Source organism: Carassius auratus, chromosome 45, assembly GCF_003368295.1.
Source record: "Carassius auratus strain Wakin chromosome 45, ASM336829v1, whole genome shotgun sequence".
In the NCBI taxonomy this organism is placed as follows: domain Eukaryota; kingdom Metazoa; phylum Chordata; class Actinopteri; order Cypriniformes; family Cyprinidae; genus Carassius; species Carassius auratus.
In genome coordinates this window covers 11,923,580-11,948,409 of record NC_039287.1, presented here as the reverse complement: position 1 = coordinate 11,948,409, position 24,830 = coordinate 11,923,580, and the positions used below count along the sequence as shown (strand labels likewise).

The 24,830-nt window shown below is 37.5% G+C and overlaps 1 protein-coding gene across 2 annotated transcripts in view; it reads left to right on the top strand.

Moving 5' to 3' along the window:
* LOC113063292 (phospholipid phosphatase 3-like) overlaps positions 1–1,973 on the top strand; it is a 33,896-nt gene extending 31,923 nt beyond the window's left edge. The window contains exon 6 of one of the 2 annotated variants that reach the window (XM_026233568.1): positions 71–1,973. In XM_026233568.1, the coding sequence (XP_026089353.1) occupies positions 71–199 (129 nt within the window). In that variant the 3' untranslated portion in view covers positions 200–1,973. The remainder of the gene's footprint in view (positions 1–70) is intronic. The other variant, XM_026233569.1, reaches the window with a different exon arrangement.
* The last annotated feature ends 22,857 nt before the right edge of the window (positions 1,974–24,830 follow it).

Sequence of the window (24,830 nt, the reverse complement as noted above, 5' to 3'; positions counted from 1 at the left end):
TCCTGGAAAGAGTTTGGTTGTGAAATAATCTAATGATTTTTTGTTTTTGTTTTTGTTTTTTTTCTTGTAGGCCTTTTATGTATCGGATCTCTTCAAACCTAAAGCCAAGACTGCCACTCCACCTCCCTCGCCAATCAAGAAAGAGCTCCTCCCCTCTTCTGACATCATAGAGAGGAACAACCATCACAACATGGTGTAGGAGGGGGGAACGGGAGGGTCCGTTTGCAATCTCCCCATCCTTCACAATCCCCTGAAGAAACCAGAACAGCCACCTGTGACAGAGGAGCTACGGCCTAGCTGACGTCTCCTCTCTCTCATCTGACAGTAGAATGTAGGGACAGGACAGAGACAATCCTATTGACTCTCATTATAATGACCTCACTATCCTAGAGCCTGATTCGAAAGGCCAATCAGACAAACAGCTAACAAAAAAGCTATTTCTCCCTTAGAATTTTGTTGAGAATGAATTCCGCTCCATTGACGAAAGTAATGAACACCAACAAAAGGAAGAAGAAAGTGAATGTGAGGCTGGTCACGTGACCAGCGCTTTTCTCCTTCCGGCCATCTCTTTCTCTTGTCTCTATGGCCTTTTATAGAACAACAAATTCCTTATTAATAGGAATGATTAGTTTTACCTGCGATGTAATCAGCACAGATATATAAACGTTATACAGAAGAATAACTTATAGCACTATATCAAAGTTCATTAAACGTCACCACTCGCTATCTGAAAAGAGTAGCTTTGAGAAGCTTGAAGAAGGTCTGTGGACAAGATTATATTTACCCAGAAGAGCCATCAAAGCTGATCTTAGCTACCTGAACAGTAGCCTAACTTTTGGAGAATGCATTTTAAAGGGTTTTAAATAGCGGGTGGGTGGGTTTACACAACTTTTTTTCTTTGATAAATAGATTTTTATTTTAGATAATGATTTCACGATGGCCAACGCCCATCCCTGCCTGAATTATGGGGGCGTGGCTGAGCCGTGCCACCTGGCTATCTTCTGATTGGTCAGAGCGAATGCAGGGGCGTGGTTAGACGTCGAGGAGTGTTTGTGTGTCTCGTCACCATGGTTACCGGGATTGACTCCCACTGACCGCACTGGCCTATCTTTTATTTTTTTTGGGAACCGGGAACGAGCTTCTTCCGCTGGCTGGTTTGACCTCTTTCCCGTCCAACTGCATAATCACTCAACTCTAGTTGTGTGTTTTTACCCAGAATGCCACCTGTGCCCAATGTCTGTCCTGGCATCAGTCAAACTGCCCCGAAAAGGGATGTGGGGTCCCTCGGCAGGAAGCTGTGTCCCGTTTGTGTGTGTTTGTAAGTGTCGCGTGTGTTTCCGCACTCGGTCCTGATGCAGTGGACCGATAACATGTGAAGAAATTTAAGAAAACTGTGGACTTTTTTTTGTTTTTTATTTTTTCCAATTGCCTTTTCCTACCGTGATGATGTCTACTGTCCCCACTAATAACTGTACAGTATGCCTGACTTTTACAGAAAACACATCCATACAACACAACTCAAGCTCCAAATGTGTTGCACATCCCTCCCATTGTATAGTCCGTCCTATCATTTCAACAAACCGTTTTATTTCTCTCTCAGAAGTATATAAATAATGTATAGATCACTAAAATTAACTATGTAAGATATTATTTCTAAACATGTTTAGATATATCCACTATGAATCTAAAAAGCAATGTGTCATGACCTGTGTCATTTACAAAGTGCTGCTTTTATGAGCATTGATTGACAGATTTTTGTATTTAGGTAACTAAAGTATTTTAGATTTGTGTTTTTAATAAGCGTTGAATAAAACACGTACAATTGTATCAAATTCACTATTAGTATTTTTGTATGGTCTCATTTTGTACAAAAGAAATAATAGCAAAATGTTTTTGTTTTGTCTTTTTTCTGCTAAATGTACTTTGATCTAATACATGTGCTTTTAAATAAAAGCTCATTATAAACAACAAAAGTGTTTGGTTTCTTAATAAAGGTTTGTTATTATTGATTGAAATTGAAATTGTGTTCAACGAGTAAAGATGTGTTAAATTTCAAACATATTAATTGCATGTGCCGTTTTGCATGTTATGTAGGATTTCTATTTTAAAATGCAAATTAAACCTGAATCTTCAGCACCAATACTCCAGTCTTCAGTGTCACATGATCCTTCAGAAATCATGCTAATACGATGATTTACTGCTAAAGAAACATATTATTATCAATGTTAAAAGTTGTGCTGAATTTATTTAAACTATGCATTTTTGTAAAATTTCAAATTTCAAAACTATTGAAATCTTCAAAACTATCCAATCTTGTGTGTTTGGTTTTTTAATGTATCTTTGTTATTATGGGTACACTGTGTTACCGTAAATGTGAAATCGTCCTAGTGTTCGATGAATAAACTGCAAAAAAAAAAAAAAACTTTGTGGCATTTTACGTGTTACTTAAGTCCCTGTCATTAAAAAGTTTGAAGAAGCTGCTAAATTAGTTGTCTCGAATGGAATAATACATTTTTAATACCATTATAATTTTTCAATGAGGACTAGGTGCTCTTGTTTTCCTAGGAGTAAAACTGTGACTTCATATTTTGGCTGTGTGTGGGTCACAATTTCAACTGTTAACGGTGGCGTAGTGTCATATTCTCCGCCATTAAGCCTTGAAACATCAGCGTATGGCTGAAACATCTCTACAAATTACTGTGAAATGCAACTAACCAGTCAAATTGAACAGTTTAATAAAGGAAAAGGCTGGTGCATTGAAGTTTGGGTACGTTACATCAGTGGGTTGGGTTCAGGCCAGGTTTATGAGGTCTGATGGATCGTGGCGAAGGCATTTAGAAAGCAGTTTTGGTTCTGTGGTCATGTTTGGCTGTGGGATGAGAGCTGGGGAGGCCTGTAGACAGGACTGATGCCAGTACTGAAGAAAATCAGTGAAGTTACTCTTACTGCCGTGAGCCTCGGCATGGCTGTGGTTTTGGACTGACATCTAGAGTAAGCCACCAAAACTAGTCCTGCCTCATCAGGTTGGATCTTTTCACCTACATTAACCTTAATTTGTATGTGCATGCGTTTGTTTAATGCAGATTACACTAAATGCTGAAAGCAATCAACTGCCACAATACAATTCTGAAGATGACTACCATGATCGTAATGCACACCACAGCTAATCTGAACACTCTTCATATTGCATTGACATTTAGTCATTTAGCAGACGCCAAAGCGACTTACAAATGAGGACAGTAAGTCTTCAAATGCATGAATAGGTCATGTTTTTGTTAACTGAGCTTAAATCGGTGCAAATAAACAATACTAACTCTTTAGTCAAAGGCAGCAATTCATTATTTTATTATGTAAATATTAATATATTGTATTTGATTATCCAATAGATAAACAGATATACTACTTTACACTAAGTGAATGGGTTTCTCCTGGGGATTTTCAAGCTGTACACTTGCAAGCCATCAGTGTATGATCACCTATGACCTTGAAATCAGCCAGTTTTTACATTTAGCCTGCACTTCAACATCCCCAACATTCAGACATAGACAAACACTCATGCAGACGTCATAAAATCAGCCACAATGCTGAGCAGATAAAGTCCGGAATGGCATCCGCTTTCTCTGCTTGAGTTCATGACTTTATTGGTTTGTTCAGGGAGGTTTATGAGTCCTCGGGCATACGGCCACATGTACTGTATACTTCAATATTTACTCCAGGTACAAGGAGAGCACTGTGACCCACGGAGGAGCTGTGGATGGGAATCGGGCCGTGTCGAGGGTGGGCACAGCAGGAAGGACGTCCAGGGGCTTAGAGGGTCTTTTCACTCTTTGGCCCACTGTGAGGAGGGGTGACAGGGCTGGGCTCCGCTCTCCACTTCCTTTAGGGAAATGAAGCACATTCCTGAATCCAACCTAGAAATGCAAAGAAATAGTCACAAAGAGGAAAGGAAGAGAGAAAGGGAGGTGGACAACATATGCTCAACCAATCAAAATTCTCAGAGTTGAATGCAAGTGCCAAAAGTGATGGTATACATACATACATATATATATATATATATATATACTAACTGTCAGAAATAAACCTACCCTGTAAAACATTCAAAAAGTGAAAAAAAAAAATCAAAAGTAAAAAATTTAAAGTGTGTCAAGCCTCAGTCTCTGCAAAAGAGATGAAAGGGTTATTTATGGTGAAAGAAATGAGTTATCAGTGTTTGACACACATCACAATTTTAATGGTAAATGCATTATGAATGGTATGGTGGCAATATAACCAGACACTAATCCAGACACAACAGCATTTATGGTGGAAGGTGTTTTTTTTTCTTTTCTTGTTTTTTTTCTTCTGCTTTCTCTATTCTTCTGAAGGCACATGTGTAGGTGGATCTCACAGGAGTTAATCAAACTCTGATTTCTGAGGGATTATCCCACAAACCAATTGAATTTTCTCAGATTAACAATATTAAAACAATATCCCAGAATTTCCGGTTGACTTTAAGCATAATAAGAAATCAATCCAAAGAATATCCTCTTAATTTTCAAAGGCAGGATTGGCCCACTTTAGGCTGCTCCCATTTTTGTCATACAGGGCTATGCCGAGTCTTATTAGGAATTTTGCTGGGAAATGTTGTTTTGGTATCAGATTTACTTTTAAAAATAAACGTCTGCAGATAATGAGGATCACGTTGCTCATTTACTGTATTCACAGAGAGTCATATTTTTATTAAAGTTAGCATGTTTTGTTTTGATTTAATTAGAGTTGGTTTATGTAGTTTATCAGTTGACCTGAAAACACTCTATGGTTTTCTGACTGACTGATTAATGCAAATATGGCCTGTTTGAACAGAGAAATGAGAAACTAGGTTAATATGTCAAATGTAATGGTTTGTATCCTCAAAGATGTGCTATGTAAAAATACACTGGACAAATGTTCAAGCTTTAAGTGGAAATCAATATGAAAGGTATAGGTTTAATTGCAATTTGCCATTCACACTGAATGTGTTTGGAATGTTTGTGCTTTTGTCTTGTTTTAGCCTTTTCATTTGAACTCTGTTCCTGTTTTCTGTTCCCCTTGTTATCTCTTGAACTTACAAGTATGTCAGACACTGTAATATGCTCTGGTCCCTTCCCTGCTTACCGTGGTGATGAGATACATACATCAATGGCTGGATGTCTTAGTGATGCCTGCAGAAAAACATAGGTTTCATAGACAATTGGACAAGTTTTTGGCAGAAACCTGGCAAATTATCAAACAATTTGATAATACCTAGAATATCAAAATCAACTGTGGGCAGCAGATCCTTTTCCTATTTAATGCCTAAACTCTGGAATAGCCTACCTACCATTGTTCGGGAGGCAGACACAGTTTAAATCTAGATTAAAGACCCATCTCTTTAACCTGATTTACACATAACACACTAACACATTTCTAATATTAAAATCCGTTAAAGGATTTTTAGGCTGCATTAATTAGGTAAACCGGGAACACTTCCCATAACACCCAATGTACTTACTGCATCGTTAGAAGAATGGCATCTACGCTAATATTAGTCTGTTTCTCTCTTATTCCAGGGTCACAGTAGCCACCAGATCCAGTCTGTATCAGATCAGATGGTCACTGCAGTCATCCAGATCCAGTATGTATCCAGACCAGATGTTGGATCAGCACCTAGTAAGGACCTCTACAGCCCAGAAAGACAGCCGAGACCAGTACAGCTAGAGCCCCAGATACAGATCCCTTGTAAAGACCTTGTCTCAGATGACCACCGGGACAAGACCACAGGAACCAGATGAGTCCTCTGCACAATGTGATTTTGCTGCAGCCTGAAATTGAACTGCTTGTTTCGTCTCGCTAGGCGAGAACTGGACCCTGACTGAGCCAGTATTTTTTTTTTTTTTTGCAAGATTTTTTCCCCCCATTCTGTCACCAATGGACCAATGGAGTTTTGGTTCCTTGCTGCTGTGGCCTCTGCCTTGCTTAGTAGGGGACACAAAATGATTGCACGGATTCTATTTAAACTGAACTGAGCTGCATGATGACATCACTGAATTCAATGATGAACTGCCTTTAACTGTCATTTTGCATTATTGACACTCTTTTCCTATTTTATGTTCTTCAGTTGCTTTGACACAATCTGTTTTGTTTAAAGCGCTATATAAATTAAGTTGACTTGACTTGTTTTCACCCGTTTCTTAGTCTTGAATGTACTTAAGCCTTAGGCTGCTTAAGAAATTGCATGTTTTGTAAAAAGTTACTTATTTTTAATAAATAATTACGTAGAGAATGTAAGAAAGTATATTCTATATATAGTATGAATGTACAACCTCCGTCATGTGACCTACCAGTGTCAGTTGCGTTGCTTCACTGCCATTCACATATCCTCTCCTGTGGCCTCATGGGATAGTAAAGTATCCAGTGGATGTGCACTTCAGAATCACCAGAAAAATCACACCAGCCCATTGTGTGATGTATCGTTGACATGCTTAGTTTTGTTTTTTATGTTTTGTATGTTTTTCTATGTAATACCCACTAGATGGATTTGTTTATCTGTTGCACTGGCATCTTGAGTCTTTTGTAGTATCTTACACATCATGGCATTATGAAAACTAAATTTAAAATAAGTTTAGTGTTCAAAAAATGCTGCTCTGGACCTTTCGTTTTTCAATCCACTTCCCTCTGTCTAATATTTTTAAATGCCTTATGCCCTATTGCTTGGCAATCATGTCAATAGGAATCCACACATTGGGAAGTTTTGTCAAGTTGGTCAAAACAATTTGCAGCGCTGACCGACAGAAAGCCGACTTCTGTGTAATTAGAGATTCATACATTGCTACACTAATGCTACACATTGCTACACACATTTTCCTGCAATATGACTGCACGTTTAGGCTGTATTTTGACTACTGTTTCTGAAGAACAGATGTGTGGTGGTTGGACTTGGGGGTGGGTAGGGGGTGTTCAGTAGAACATATTGCATATTGCTGTAGAACATCTGCAAATGGGTCATTATTGTGCAAGAGCAGACACTGGAGGTCTTAATGCTGGAGTCTGAACCAAAAACCACACAGAAATATGGGAGAGCTGGGATCATATTTTCCTTCTCAAAAAACAGACGTATCCTTAAGTTCTGAAAGACAGGCTTTAATAGTGACAACTATGGCAAATCAATGATACATATTTAAACCCAAAACCAACTTCAGTTTGATGACAGTCTTCGATCGACTGGCTTTTAGTGGTCTCGCTGTTTACACCACACCATTAGAGATGACAAGATTGACTATAACTCTCTGCATGTTTTTTTTCTTTCTTTTTTTTTTCAATGGCATAACAGTGACATTAGTTCTCCTCCAATAAATGTAAACTGAGTTCAATTAGTTGCAGTTGTTGTGAGTTCATGTCTCCCATGGTTCTGTCTCCACCAGAGGAGAACAGTCGGAGGCTTTGAAGGCAGGTTTTCCTGTTCTGTCTGATCTATTTGGGTCTGGGGTTTATCTGATCATCAGATGGATGTAGCAAGCTGAAAGACGCTCTCACATACCCGAGGCCGATATAGGGAAAGAACCTCTCAGCTGAAGTCCTTCTCTGTTTGATTAAAGCCAGAAAAGTGAAAACACAATGAAATTATAAATAAGAATGGATAGGAATGTTCATCTGATTTAAATGTTCATCAGAGTACCCGGAATATCTTATGACACGGGAAGGCAGCTCTGCTCCTGGAGAGCTACCAATCAGCTATAACCCTAATCAAACACAACATCTACAGACCCAAACAGATCATCTGTCTCTTTTGACATTAAAATATGCTGTTTCAGGCAAAACGCGAACGAGACGGGAGAGAAAACCTCCCTAATCGTGTGCCGATGATGTGTTCCAGATCATTTCTGTGTGATTCTGACTACATGAGACAGGACACAGGTGTCCGCCAGTGTGTAGGCTACGTGTGTTAAATTGAAACACACCATCCTTACGCCATCATTATTCACAGATTCCAAACATGCTTCATCTCATTACTGGAAACTGGGACTTGTTCTGTCCATGACGGTAACAGACACAGTAAAGAGATAGATTTGAACCTCCTCACAATTACCACTAATGTAGAATGAATGAGGACTCTGACCAGCTGGATAAAAGTCATGTCATTCCCCACAAGGAAGCAACATCTCCTGACTGACATTTTGCAACAAACAAAGCAAGCTGAAGAAATATTGAAAAACAGCTGAGCACTGGGAAAAATGTAAGGCAACATATAAACAAACCCCGAAATATATAATAAAAAAAAGTTCCAGGCTAAAACAAACCATATGTGCTTGGCTCAGTTTAGACTCATTTTTACTTATGGCTTTCAAGGCTCTAATAAATTTGAAAAACAGCTCAAATAAACTGAACAGTAATGAGACATTGCCTTATTTCATGTTGCAATGAGTATCATACATAGGATGCTTAACTTACATCTATTCCAGTTGCAGAGAAGGTTGTGTGTGGATTCATTGATTGTTAGCTTTAGCAACATCCAGCACTGATGTTGTTTGTCGTGTCTTAGAATGTATCATAACATGAAATCCTGATGCTTACCTTAATTTTGCTCCTGGATTAACATCCTTGTTAAAGATTATTCCTATCATCCATCCAGACTTTAGGCTTAGTTAAGTAAAATGCAACTGCTCACAGGCTTTTCTTTCAGAGCTTTGGAGATTTAAAGGGATAGTTCACCTAAAAATAAACATTGTAAAAGATTAATGTATAGTATGTATATATATTAGTACAATTAATTTCAATGTAATGAAAATGTATTTTGATATTTAATTGAAATTTAATTTAATTTACATTGAGTAAATTTGAAAATTATATACACTGCACAAAAGAAACATATTAATTAATTAAATATAAATAAATAAATAATTTAATTATATAGACAAACTAACTAATAGGGCAATTATAGTTTAATTTTCACAAATTTGTTTACATCAGATCAATAATTTACTAATGTAATACATTATTAGTAGTGTATTTTAATTGATGTATTTATCCATTTGTCTTGTTTATGTGTGTCCTACTGATGTGTCCTCTTATTTAAATGAACATTTAATTTAAATATAATTACTTAAACGACTTAAAGTATGTAATTGTAATTCTATAATTTAATTAAAAAATGTTTATTTAATTTACATTATGAATTTCAGAATATGAACATGTAAGACAGATTGGCGAGCTACTGCAGTGTGGACGATCTACGCATTAGCATGAGAAGTTTCCACAGAGTTCTGGATTTATCAGAAGGAACACATGTGGATGGTATTACAGGTCAGATGATCTGAACTCCTCACTTACACTCACATTACGTTCTTTCCTCCTTCCTCATCTGCTGTTATTCTATCACTCCTTGTTTGCTCTTTCTCTCGCCCTCTGAGACCTGCTGCATTGCTCTCCTGGCCTCTCGCTCACATTATCTCTTGTGAAGTTACCACCCAGATTTATCTGTCTGTCACCTTTTTCATCATCATACACTCTCTTTCACATAAAAAAAAAAAAAAAAAAAAACCTTGTGAACCTGTAACAAATCTTTTCTATGTTTTTAATTATTTAATTTATATTATTTAAAAGCTTTTCTGTCTTCATAACAAAACTTCAATTCTCATGATTTATTGTGCTTTCATGTAAATACAGATAACTGCTTCTCATCATTACACTGCTCATAATTCGTCATATACAGTAGAGTCTTTCCACATTCAGGCCGTATTCATTACCTCAAGTGTTTATATTGCCTTTTGGCCAAACAGACTGATGATTGATACCCTTAGAATCTATTATAAGTAATGTGCTGTGCACTTTTTGTCTGAAATGTCTGATTAGGTTTAGTTTCTCACTTAGATAAAGCTAAAACCTGTGATTTACAAGCTCACTCTCCCACACTGGCATCAGATTGCGTCTCAATGTGTTTACTTTCTCAAAATGAACGGCCAAATATGTAAAGGTTTTAGCATGCATGCATTGATCTGTTGTTGGCTAGGGGAAAAATGATATGAGAGCTTTTAGCACACGTCATTTTATCTTGTCATGTCTAGTTAGGACACTGTCAGAACCAATGCATGTTTTGTTTCCTGTGAATCCCTGTTGTCTCTACAACACCATCCAACTGATGTAATGGTTCAGTGAAGAGCTATCAATCTGGATTTCAGCAAGTGACTCACTGATGTTTTACAGATTATTCTCCATTTCTCTCTCTTTCTCTGTATGGTTCAAGCTGGCCAAAGTTGATCTCATTGTTCTGGCTGGATTTCGACAGGAATAAATCAAACACATGGCATTTGAATGGAAATAGCTGCAGAGCAGCTAAATTCTCTGTCAAACCATTTTCAGTAAGGTTTCGATTCTGGTGTTAATTTTATTGAGTAAAATGATGGATGAAACGGATCAGTAACAGCAGATCAGTTTACAAGAACTGTAGTCCCACTGGACCAAAACCATCCCATCATTCCTGGTGATTATTTGAAAGCTTATGAGTGTGTAGTGCAGATTCATTAAAGATTGCTACATATGGTATTGGTCACAAAGCAATGAAAATTGCTGAATCATCCGGCATTGTTCACTATTCAACTCTGAAGTTTGTTGACCAGTTACCAGATGTGCACGAAGGTGTAAGTCACTGACCGAATCCTAATTCAATAATACATCCTAAATACTACAAGCATTTAAATGAGTACTACTACTGTAGTATGAGTAATACTATCAGTGTTAATACTGGGAAGAGTACATCCCAAATTATAGAGGAAGTAGAAAATAGCCACTGCAGATGCCAAATGGATACTTTCTTGGCTGATTTTTGTAAAAAAAAATTTGATCCTGACTGGTATGTATCCTTTAAATGTACTTCCTTAAATGCAATTTAACTTGAAGCTCCTATCAGTGTTATTTTAGTAGTTTTAATATACTATTATTGTATTTATTAATCATTTGAATTAACCTTTATTTTAATATTTTCTGTTTTAATTTGTTTTTGTAAATTTACCTGCTTCTGTCACTTTTATATTTTTTTTATATTTCTATTTAGCTTTTATTTTTGCTTCTATTTTGCTTTTATTTCAATTGCCCAAGTAAGTTTTAGTTTTAATTAACGTTAATAACATTGGTTTTATTGTGCTACCTTCATTTACATTTAATTCAAATTGAGGAATTGAATTAGAATTTTGAAAGCAATCTCAATTCTATTCTCAGTCCTGATGATATTACATTTTGATTTCAACTTTGTAATATTTTTTCCAAAATTAACTCATTCAACTGAAATGAGGGTTGATTGGCACTTTGGGTGTGCGTGATACTATTAAACACTGCTAAACCTTTCCAGTCTTGTTTAGAAGCTTCTCGAAGTTAGTTAGTTAGTAGAAATTAGAGGTCAGGGTCAGATTTCAGTTCAGATAAATTGATTTATTTTACTAGATATTGTGGTAGTGCCATCAGTGTGGTGCCTCAGACTCTTGGGCGTGGCTCAGAATCACATTATTGGATCTCATGCTATTAAATAGATTTTCATAATACATGACAATGGTTGCAAAAGCTTAAGACCACACAAGTAAAATATTTGCTTGAATATTTAGATGTATTGCAGACCCTGATCTTGAAAGTGCATGATCAGAGTCGTTTCCAGTAAACAACGAACTTGGAGCTTGAATTGTGAACTTGACCTTTACGGCATTTGTCACTGTTAACAGCTGCACTTATCAACAGAGGAGAACATCATCCGACGGCTTTATGATGCTGTCTGCAGGATATTCTGTACGTCAGAGTGCGATTTGTGAAGTCTGGTGGCTATGGGCGCCACGTTTCTCCAACTTGCGTCTACAAACATCTGCTTCTCATCTCATTGTCATCGCACTCACGCAAACACAAGAGTCGGTCCTTCTCCAAACCTCGCTGCTCTCATACGCAGCTCTACGTTTGTTTGCCTCATTCCTCGTGATTCATAAGAAAGCCATGTCCCATTATCAGTGCTTTTACAAAGTGTTTTTAGTCATTTCAGCTCAAGTAGCTCAGTGCTTTGCTAAAACATTGTTAGCGCATTGCTAATATCTTGCATGGTTGCTTTTTTTCCTCATCATATTTTTGTAAACAGTATTAATCACCCGGAAATCTTCTGAAGCCATATAACAACTTGTGAGTAACAGGGTGAATGGTAATTTATTCACTATAGTCTCCCCCTCCAGTTTTCTGTGATCACTAAATAAACTGAACAGAGAATTATAATGTCTTGATTGGAAACAAAACATTTAGACTGCATTGAATCATTGTGAGACCTGACTTAGATTGATTTATTATAATGGCTTAGATTTTTGGTTTGGATCCTTAAACAAAGTCCTTGAATGCTTCAGAAGAAGACATAGGCTAAGTCACATGCATTCATTATTATACTTTACTGGTCTGTCATTTAATTGACAATTTAAGTCTACACATTGGTCTCCAAACTCTCCCTCTAGCTTCTTTTTCTTTATCTCTCACTTAGCCGTATTTCTTCCAGACACTCCACATGGCAGGCTTCAGAGTTTAGACACGGTTGTGTGATGCCAAAAGTCAGGATTCGGGGCGGAGGTCGAAAGACCCCAGGTTACAGGGGGATATGGAGGATGAAAGACAGAGAATGTTTTACTGTCTTCTTCACAGCTGTCATAAATCTATGTGCAAGAAGAACGCGTTCTAGCTCTTCATCTCTCTTTGTTTTTCTGTGGTGAAGCAAGTGGTGTCCATATGTTCATCGGTAGCTCTGTGTTTGGGAATTGTAAGAAATGTGTTATATTAATAGTGTAGTTTAGGTTCTGAATCATCTCAGAACGCCACCGTTCCCATTGAGATCCTACTGTACCATTTTGATCATCTCTTTCTGATGGTCTCAACAGTCTGATGTCACTTCCAAAATTATTACTATAGAGTGTTGTGCAATAATGCATGATTTCACTGCCTGAGGGAACATGTGCTTTGCCCTGCAGCTATAGAAACATCTACAGTTTTACATTCTTGTGGACATATGGCACTAGAATGCTACTTCCAGATGTGAAAACTTCACTCTTTACTACACTGTTGACCAAAAACTGAGTCAAAATTCCTCTGTTATACAAGCTCCTCAGTAATTTCCGGACCATTTTGCTACATAATATGAATCCAGTCACTCCCATCAAGCCTACTATGTGGTAAAGCATCAAACAATGTTCAAACATTTGGTCAAATGTGCTGTTTTCTGTGTTTCCAGGCCTTGTTGGCTCCACTGCATCTAAACAGTAAATATAGCCTGGTTTCTGCTGAAACCGAGGTCTATTGCTGAGAAATGTGTATTGATAAAGATTTCTCTCCATGATAGTCAGACCGTGAGGTTCAGTGGCTGCAACTGGTTATCCAGAGTCTGTTTGAATTGACCTTTCCAATACCAAACCCTGATTTCAGGTGGTGTCCATCCATAGACAAGGCCCGACAATCATATCAAGTGCATGGCACTCATTCAAGTCTACTGTGACACTTGAATTGGAGCCAATGGGGCAGGTAGTATCCTTCAGGCCTGTTGTGAGAGATGTGATTTAGTGTAAAGGTTAAGGAGATGGGTAAGAGGGAGGCAAAGCATGAGAGAGGTGTGCAGCATAGAAGTTTGAAAAGTGGATGGAAAGCATGCAGGCTAAGGTTGAATGTTAAGGTCTGTGAATGGTCTAGGTATCATGGTAGAGAAGAGAGAATATTTTGCTAGAAAGATATGAGCTTGGAATCTAACCAAGATCTCGGAAGCTGAGCAGGGTTTGGCTTGGTTTGTTATATGATGGGGGACAGCATGGTGGTTCAGTGGGTGTCACTTTCAAATCACAGCAAATACTTTGCCAGGAGGCCTTTCTGTGTGGAGTCTGCATGTGCTTCCCGTTTCCCCCCATAATCCAAGACAGGATAGGTGAGTTGGAAAGTGTGGAGGTTAAGGCCAGGTTATTTGCCTGTAGGTGTGAGAATGAGTATGAATGTGCAAGTGTGTGTCATCTCTGTGATGGACTGGCCATCCGTACATGGCAGGGCTTGGCAACTCTGGGCCTAGTCTCATGTTGCCAGACCTTTAGACAGACGGCACACAGAAGGTCTGTGAACCATGGCTGCTTTGAATGGCCAAGGACCACTCAAGAGTCCATATGACTGATAGGTGAAGCAGTCGTTTTGTGCTATGTCATGTTTAGGGGCGTGGAAACCTCCCAACAAAAACAGACCGGTGTGTAAAACTCTTGGACATAGAGTCTATGCCACAAACTTTATATATTTCACATACCAAATTCAGCATTTTGTTGATCCTGATAAGCGCTCATTGTTACAGTTGTAAACACAACAGGTTTATCCTTCCATGGGGGAGATTGGCGTCACAGCATCTTTGGTTCCAGATAGAACATTACAGTACACTAATTCACCCAGAAATCCTGTAGAATTCGCCTGATGCCATATGCATCAGACATTCAGCCAATGGTCAATGGGCATTATGTCTGAGGCTGAGAGTACTCTGACCATTGAGATTCACTTTTGTGCACCTCCAAACCTGATCAAACTTTCCAGTCTGCAGCTTTCTAATAATCCTGAAGACATGATTAGCTTTGTCAGGTGTGTTTGATTAGGTTTGGTGTAAAGATCTGCAGGAAAGTGGATTTTGAAGGCCAGAGTTGCTGAGCCCTGTTCCAGGGTGTTTTAAGGTCAGTCCACGACCCTTTGCATACAAAAAATGTCAGCTTCAGTCCTTGGCGACCAGTGCCCTGCAGCAATTTAAACCACCTGTCTGTAATTTACAAGAAAAACTAAGCATCTTGATTAACTTTGTTTGGGGTGTGTTTAGTTAGGGTTAGAGCTAAACTCACCAGGACAATGATCCTGCAGGACTGGAGTTGAAGAGCTCTGTAGTAGAGTGATGGTGTCAGATGATGAATCCTTTTGCACATTGATATACAGTTGCCCCAAAACACATATGGGAACTTTATCCACACTTGTCTGTATGTCTTTACTTTCCCATGAAACACAGTCATAGACACACAGCTTTTGCCTTATTTACGGATGATATCTATGAGTTTATAATGTGAAACAAAATGTTTTGCTTGGAAAGAGCATTTGAGCTATCTTTCTTTGAAATAAATGACACTTGATTCAAATAGTTTCAATTAGTTTTAATGATTATTTTTTGTTTGTTTTCAAGTGTGACTAAAGTCTCCATTTACCATATATGATAGTGTAAAAAAAATGACAACTAATTTAGACAAATGCCCCAAAAATGTCTCTTTTTCTCTACGTGTAACGTGTAACGTTAAACTAAGTTTAAGAAGTGCCTTCATTTTTGATGTTTCTGTATAGCATAGGGTTACCAAACCGGGTCAAAATTGTTTTTTTTCCCAGGACACGTCCTGGCCAGGATTTCTAATTGCCTAAAATATCCAGGGTTTGGCTTTGGTTTCCTGTTTTCATACTTAATGAAGGTAATGATTGTTTGACCAATAACATGCAAACATTGTTCGTAATCCACCAATCGTGGTGTGTGAGAAATTGGGATCAACAGAGAATGGTCAAAGTGATGCAAATACGTGTACATATTAGTGTTGGACTTGAATACAGCACTGAGCATACCGATCACTGACACATAACACACACACACACACACGCATGCATATTTGACATGTCCCCTTTAAGAGCTAGAGAGTTTTGTTGAGGCGTAGTTAAGACGCAAAAAGTGTGAAAATAATAAATATACAACTGTTCTGGTCTGAAGCAACTATCTTGACTGTCTTGTCACTCTCTTTAATCTATTTTGTGAATGACCGTATATGCCACATGCACTGTAGTATGTTTTATATTAAACATTTCATTTTCAAACTAGATAGTAAAGTTTGTTTTCAAACTTTAAGTTGGCTTGAAAAAGCCTGGCCAGAAAGTTAGAAAAATGTAGAAAGTTTGAAAAGCTTAAAAAGTTTTAAAAATGTAAAAGTTTGAAAAGTTAAGAAGTTTAAAAAAGAAAGTGATTAACATATTACTAGCATTATAAGCAAGTGACTACCATGTCGTTAGCATGATTAGCAAAGTTGTTAACATGTTTCTAGCATGTTGAGAGCATGATTTTAGCATGATTAGCATTTTGCTAGCATGTTTCTAGCATGTGACTAGCATGTTTCTAGCATGATTAGCATGTTGCTAGCATTTCGCTAACATTTTGCTAGCATGATTAGCATGTTGCTAGCATGTTTGTAGCATGATTAGCATGTTGCTAACATGTTTCTAGCATGATTAGCATGTGGCTAGCATGTTGTTAGCATGTTTCGAGCATGATTAGCATGTTGCTAGTATGTCGCTAACATTTTGCTAGCATGATTAGCATGTTGCTAGCATGTTTGTAGCATGATTAGCATGTTGTTAACATTTTAGTAGCATGATTAGCATGTGGCTAACATGTCTCTAGCATGATTTTCATGTTGCTAGCATTTTATTAACATGATTAGCAAGTGACTAGCATGTCGTTAGCATGTTTGTAGCATGATTAGCATTTTGCTAGCATTTTGCTAGCATGATTAGCATGTTGCTAGCATTCCACTAGCATGTTTGTAGAATGATTAGCATGTTGTTAACATTTCGCTAGCATTTTGTTAGCATGATTAGCATGTTGCTAATATGTTTGTAGCATGATTAGCATGTTGCTAGCATGTCGCTAGCATGTTTGTAGCATTATTAGCATTTTGCTAACATGTTTCTAGTATGATTAGCATGTTGCTAGCATGTTGCTAGCATTTTTGTAGCATGATTAGCATGTTGTTAGCATGTAACTAACATTTTGCTAGCATGATTAGCATGTTGCTAGCATGTTTCTAGCATGATTAGCATGTGGCTAGCATGTTGTTAGCATGTTTCTAGCATGATTAGCATGTTTCTAGCATGTCGCTAACATTTTGCTAGCATGATTAGCATGTTGCTAGCATGTTTGTAGCATGATTAGCATGTTGCTAACATGTTTCTAGCATGATTAACATGTGGCTAGCATGTCTCTAGCATGTTGTTAGCATGTTTCTAGCATGATTAGCATGTTGCTAGCATGTTTGTAGCATGATTAGCATGTTGTTAACATTTTAGTAGCATGATTAGCATGTGGCTAGCATGTCTCTAGCATGTTGTTAGCATGTTTCTAGCATGATTAGCATATTGTTAGCATGTCGCTAACATTTTGCTAGCATGATTAGCATGTTGCTACCATGTTTGTAGCATGATTAGCATGTTGCTAACATGTTTCTAGCATGATTAGCATGTGGCTAGCATGTCTCTAGCATCTTGTTAGCATGTTTCTAGCATGATTAGCATGTTGCTAACATGTCGCTAACATTTTGCTAGCATGATTAGCGTGTTGCTGGCATGTTTGTAGCATGATTAGCATGTTGTTAACATTTTAGTAGCATGATTAGCATGTGGCTAGCATGTCTCTAGCATGTTGTTAGCATGTTTCTAGCATGATTAGCATGTTGCTAGCATGTCGCTAACATTTTGCTAGCATGATTAGCATGTTGCTAGCATGTTTGTAGCATGATTAGCATGTTGCTAACATGTTTCTAGCATGATTAGCATGTGGCTAGCATGTTTGTAGCATGATTAGCATGTTGCTAACATGTTTCTAGCATGATTAGCATCGATAATCGAGCTAAAACGAGTTGATTCAGTTAGAAACCAGCTAAGACCAGCTTGACAGTGGCCAAAACCACTTTAAACCATGTTAGAAGTATGTTTCTAGTCTGATTAGCAAGTTACTAGCATGTTATTAACATGTTTCTATGATAATCTAGTTAAAACCAGTTGATTCAGTAAAGAAAACCACCTAAAACCAGCTAAGACCAGCTAAAGCCAGCTTGACAGTGGCCAAAACCACTTTAAACCATGTTAGAAGTATGTTTCTAGTCTGATTATCAAGTTACTAACATGTTGTTAACATGTTTCTATGATAATCTAGCTAAAACCAGTTGATTCAGTAAAGAAAACCACCTAAAACCAGCTAAGACCAGCTAAAGCCAGCTTGACAGTGGCCAAAACCACTTTAAACCATGTTAGAAGTATGTTTCTAGTCTGATTAGCAAGTTACTAGCATGTTGTTAACATGTTTCTATGATAATCTAGCTAAAACCAGTTGATTCAGTAAAGAAAACCACCTAAAACCAGCTAAGACCAGCTAAAGCCAGCTTGACAGTGGCCAAAACCACTTTAAACCATGTTAGAAGTATGTTTCTAGACTGATTAGCAAATTACTAACATGTTGTTAATATGTTTTTATGATAATCTAGCTAAAACCAGTTGATTCATTAAAGAAAACCACCTTAAACCAGCTAAGACCAGCTAAAGCCAGCTTGACAGTGGCCAAAACCACTTTAAACCATGTTAGAAGTATGTTTCTAGTCTGATTAGCAAGTTACTAACATGGTATTAACATGTTTCTATGATAATCTAGCTAAAACCAGTTGATTCAGTAAAGAAAACCACCTAAAACCAGCTAAGACCAGCTAAGGCCAGCGTGACAGTGGCCAAAACCACTTTAAAACTTGTTAGAAGTATGTTTCTAGTCTGATTAGTGAGTAACTAGCATGTTGTTAGCATGTTTCTATGCGAATCTGGCAAAAACCAGCTAAAAACAGTGGATTCAGTAAAAACCAGCTAAAACCCAGCTAAGACCAGCGTGAGAGTGGTCAAAACCACTTAAAAACCAGTTTGGGAGACTAGCCAAAACAACTGATCAGCTTAGGCTGGTTTTAGCTGTATTCTCAGTAGAGAGTTTTTAAGGTTTGCCCTGGTAGTAGACAGCTTAAATATATTATAAGCCTTATTTTTCAAAAGTTTGTACCCCCGCAATGAAAGTCTATGGGATTTAAGGTGGTTTTGGTAGTCTGGTTTACGAAAACCATAAGCAGAATCAGTTAGAAAAGATATAGCAACCCGAGTCAGACCAGTCTGAAGGTCTGACCCGAGTTTGGTGGTTCTAGCTTGAAAGCTCTAGGAGGAGATAGTGTTTAAAATTTGGCTCAGAAGAATAATAATAATAACTAGAATTAAAAGTTAGTGAACTAACTTTGATGTTGGCTTGGCCATCTTGGCCATGGGGCAAAAGAGCCACAGTACTTGTGTGCCCAACATTCTTGAGTTGCCCCGCTGCAAAAAAATAAAATAAAATAATACCATAAAAAATACACCTGCAACAGTCTTTTTCCATGGTCCCTTGCTGTTTTCTTTTTTAATAAAAAGCCTAGGCTATGATAACAGCTACGACAGGGTTGTCTAGCTGAATGCGAAATAAGTCATGCAAAAACCATAATCTCCTAAATACCATTCAATTTAATGTTATTTTAATAGTACTGACAACATATTTTAAGTTATCACACTACTGAAAAATTAAAGAAGGGACAGTATATATAGTATACTTCGGTGAGTCAAGAGCTAAACAAAAAGTCCTGTTTCATTACAAAATACTGTAACTTTTATAAACGTTATGCTATCACCACAAAATTTTAATTAATATTTATTAAAAAATAAATATTTCATAAAACTGAAACTTAAATATATTATTTCTATAGGCTATACAAAACAGAAAAGAAAAAAGACTAAATAATAAGGCTGAATAAGCTGATCTATAGCATGTTAAATGGTGGTTGCCTGTCTATGAATGGTACACCCCTCTAAGCACACAGAAGTGGTTTGACCCAAGTCCTCAGCAGCCAATGACACTGACCTGTTCAAACTGATTTTTAAGGCATACTTCACGTGTATTTCACGTGTATTTAACGTGTATTTAAAACGTGAAATATAGCTGATTTTTCATGAGTAAACAACGCGTATTTAACGTGTATTTGATCCTCTTGGCCTTCCATACACATTAGAAGGGAGACGTGAAAAAAGGACATCGCGTACTTTATCACAGAATATTTGTTCGGCAGCACTTGTTTAGTTTAAAAGTAGACATGTCAAACTTTCTATAGATATATCTCTCATGTCTCTTCGTTGAGTATTCATGGAGTTACAGTTCATTTTAATGACGTGTTTGTAAATGAAGATCAGCGCAGACAAGGTTGAAGACAGCACACCTTGTTTGTTATCTTTATTTTATAAGTGCACAAAGTTTTGTTGTTATTGTGTTTGTATCCCAAAAAAAGTAGACCCTTTACAGATTCGATTGATGTATTGCTCTTATCTGTACGTTTAAAACTGAAAATGTAATTTAAGTAATTGTCAGGGTTATCAGCAGAAAATGACTCAAAACGCGTATATGCGTTAATCGACTCCAGAGTTAAAAGGCTGTCGTGACTTTTTTCCTTCCAGTAGCCTATTCATAAGCTGTATCGCGCTGTCAAATTATATGTCATTTTGCACACATAAACATCTCAAAAACACCTGAATTCTGCTCTTGTTGTGTTCTAATGGGTGGATTAGTGCTGTGATATTATTTTTGGAATCTCTTAAAAAATGCTGATGAAGTGCTCATTTCTCTCTCGTCTTTCTCTCTGTTCTTTGGTCAGAGACATAATTTATTAATGAGATATCTGACCCGGTAATAATAACATATGTTGATTTGGCTTGTCAGAGTGAATGAAATGTGTAGCCTATTTATTTGTCTGATCTCGCCCCAAACGCGGCTGTCATGTGACTTTTTTTTCCCTTCGCGATGTCAAATATTGCATTTTGCACACATACACGGATCAAAAACCCCTGGATTTTTCTAATTGGTGGATTGTGTGCATTCGCAGGAATATTTATTTTAAGAAGCTCTTAAAAAATATAGATAAATGACTTTACCATGTTGTGACGATGGATAACAATTGATGTGAGGTTCAGCCTGACAGATAAAATCTCACAATCACATATAAACACTCATTTTCATGTGTATAATATAGTGTTCTAATTGTTTTGTGCCGTTTCGCTGCAGTGTTTTAATGTGACAGGCTGTAAATTCTCTTCAAGTGTTCAGAGAAATACATGGCGAGCTCGCGGGCAGTCGCGCTGCTGCGAATATATCATGTTATTACTTTAAACAGTTCAGAAACATCTGATTTTAGCTCTTGGTGTGTTCTAACGTGTGGATTGCGTGCAATCGCCGATATAATTTAATTATAAAAGGTCTTAAATAAGAATAAATTCGCTCGTTGTGAGCTCCGTGGAGACAGCATGAGCTGAGCAGCCGTGATTCTTCTCTCGTCTGACAGCTCTCTGCCCAGAAATCAAGTATTCATAAGCTGTATCACGTTGTCAAATTATATTTCATTTTGCACACATAAACAGTTCAAAAACACCTGAATTCTGCTCGTGTTGTGTTCTAATGGGTGGATTAGTGCAATTCGCTGTGATATTATTTTTGGAAGCGCTTAAAAATGCGGATGAAGCGCTCATTTCTCTCTCGTCTTTCTCGCTGTTCTTTGGCCAGAGACATAATTTATAAATGAGACCTGACCCGGTAATAATAACATATGTTGGTTTAGCTTGTCAGTTTATATAGCTAGCCTATTTATTTGTCCGATCTCGCCCCGAAACGCGGCTGTCATGTGGACTTCAAGTGTTCAGAGAAATACATCGCGGGCTCGCGGACATTTGGCTGCCGCGAATATATCATGTTATTACTTTAAACAGTTCAGAAACATCTGAATTTAGCTCTTGGTGTGTTCTAACGTGTGGATTGCGTGCAATCGCCGTTTTAAAAGGTCTTAAATTAGAATGAATTCGCTCGTTGTGAGCTCCGTGGAGACAGACTGAGCTGAGCAGCATTGATTCTTCTCTCGTCTTTCTAACTGCTCTCTGCCCAGAAATAAATTATTAATGAGCCCTGACCCCTGTAATAATCAGATATGTTGGTTTAGCTTGTCAGTTTGAGGGAAATTGTATTATTTACTTGGTATTTTTAACCGGTTTAAAAGTGAAACGAAACCTGACTCCTCCCTTTAATCTCGGTTATTGCAACTAGGGGCGCAATTTTTCTCAGATAATGTAAGTCTATGGGTAATGTAATTTGACATTTAAAAATTAATTAAAAAAAAACTTTAAGTCTGATCAGTCTGAAAAGATATAGCAACCAGCACCGCTCTATCCCACAGGTTTCTGCCAAGTTTGGGGCTTGTGGCTTTAAAGCCCTAGGAGGAGTAGCGTACAGAATTTCTGTCAGAAAAATAATAATAAGAAAAAAAAGAAGAAGTTTAAATAGCATAACAGTATGTTGGCTTGTTGCCAAGCCAACATAACTAGAATTAAAAGTTAGTGAACTAACTTTGATGTTGGCTTGGCCATCTTGGCCATGGAGCAAAAGAGCCAAAGTACTTGTGTGCCCAACATTGAGTTGCCCCGCTGCAAAATTAATACACATAATAATGCCATAAAAAAATACACCTGCAACAGTCTTTTTCCATGCTCCCTTGCTGTTTTTCTTTTTTTAATAAAAAGCCTGGGCTATGATAACAGCTATGACAGGGTTGTCTAGCTGGATGTGAAATAAGTCTTGCCTATTTTTCTCGTGTATGTATTTCACAGTCCTGCCACCGTTGCGTTGTGGGCAACGACACACAAGATTACTGAAACAATGCATTTTAAATCAAAGAGATCATAAGGGGTCCAAGCACAATGGTTTGTATAGATGATGCAGTTACACACTGTTTAAAATTGTTTAATTTGTACTGTATGTTCATTCTATTTATTTATTTGTGCTATTTACATAATGTTTACTTTTTTTAAGTTTGTTTTTGTTAATGTAAAATAGCACTGCATAGTCTTCACTGTAAGATAAAATACACAATCAAACCAAAATGTATTCAGACACCTTCAACATTTCTCACATAATCACAGTTTATTTGCTGTAGTTTAGAAACTGGTAATAATATATGACAATAACTCAGAACAAATTCATCTTGATAATTTCGGATAACTTTGATAAAAAGATATGTAATGGAATCAACCAAAACTTCAGACTGTCAGTATGACAATATTTACACAACTATCAATACTTTGTTGAACAGTTACCAAGCAAGAAATGCTTAATTTGGTTCAGTCTGTGGTGTGAAAAGGTTGCATTAACAATTAAAGAAAGAAACACTTAAGCAAAACATGGGCAGGTCCTTAATTATTATTTTTTTAAATCAATTTCACTGGTAGCCTACTGTATGAAGAATTAGTGGGTATAATATTTCACAGATCACTATTTTGCCATACTCACTTACATAAATGAACTAGTGGCCTGCACCCACTAGTAAAACAATTCTATCTTATTTTTGGATTGACTTTGGATAAATTCTTGTACTACAAGGTAATTCAGTCAAGAGCAGTGAGTGATTTACTTTCATTTTCATACATTAAAGACTCTGACAGCAGAGCTAGTAAATTAGGCGCGGTCCCTTTAAGAGACAAACGCATCCATTATGATGATACACATCCGATTTTTTTTTTGCAAATCTTTACTTTCACTTAAGACATAACCACATACTTATTCGAACACACTTTCCAACACGGGTATTTCGACATATTTTGTATGTATTTGTTGTCGGTACAAAAGCAAGAAGACTTTGAGACGCGTCTCTGCTTGCTCCCTGAACAACACCGCGCTGCTGAATTGAGCTCTTTTGCTTTTCGCTCTTTTTTCTGTTTATTTAAACTGCGATTTGAATTTGTTCGTTCAGGTCCAGGAGGAAGTGAACGTCCTGAACGACAGCTCTCTTCAGTGTTGCTGTCCCTGTCCGCGATACGCGCGGCTCTCTCTCGTGCACACGCCCCATCAGCTGCTCAGTTCAGTTTCCCGCAGCGCGGGGCTGAAGCCAACTTGATGTGTTGAATGCTCGGAGCACGTTATAAAACGTATTCTTAAAATACACATTTCTGTTTTAATAAATGGTCATATTAAATCATAGCATAACACATAAGTAGGTACAAAAATAATCAGTGATGCATGCGACCCTTTTGGTCTCAGTGTAGCTCCCTGCTTTACCATGTTATGCAACGCTGAGCAATTGCTGCGACGTTTAGCCTGACAGAGAAATCTCACAAGCACATATAAACACTCATTTTCATATGTGTAATATATTCTTCTAATTGTTTTGTGCCGTTTCGCTGCAGTGTTTTAATGTGAAAGGCTGTAAATGTGTACTTCAAGTGTTCAGACAAATACATCGCGAGCTCATCTGTGACGTTCAGCATGATGATTCAGTTAGAAACCAGCTAAGACCAGCGTGACAGTGGCCAAAACTACTTTAAAACCATATAATATATTATTCTAATTGTTTTGTGCCGTTTCGCTGCAGTGTTTTAATGTGAAAGGCTGTAAATTCTCTGTGGACTTCAAGTGTTCAGAGAAATACATCGCCAGCTCGCGAGCAGTTGGCTGCCGCGAATATATAATGTTATTACTTTAAACAGTTCAGAAACATCTGAATTTAGCTCTTGGTGTGTTCTAACGTGTGGATTGCGTGTAATCGCGTTTTTAAAAGGTCTTAAATAAGAATGAATTCGCTAGTACTCGGCTCCGTGTAGACAGCCTGGGCTGAGCAACAGTATTTTTAACCAGTTTAAAAGTGAAACGAAACCCGACTCCGCCCCTAAATGTCATTGCAACTGTAGGGGCGCAATTTTTCTCAGACAATGTAAGTCTATGGGTAATGAATTTTGACATTTAAAAATTAATAAAAAAAAACTTTAAGTCTGATCACTCTGAAAAGATATAGCACACACCACCGCTCTATCCCGCAGGTGTCTGCCGAGTTTGGGGCTTGTGGCTTTAAAGCCCTAGGAGGAGTAGCGTACAGAATTTCTGTCAGAAAAATAATAATAAGAAAAAAAAGAAGAAGTTTAAATAGCATAACAGTATGTTG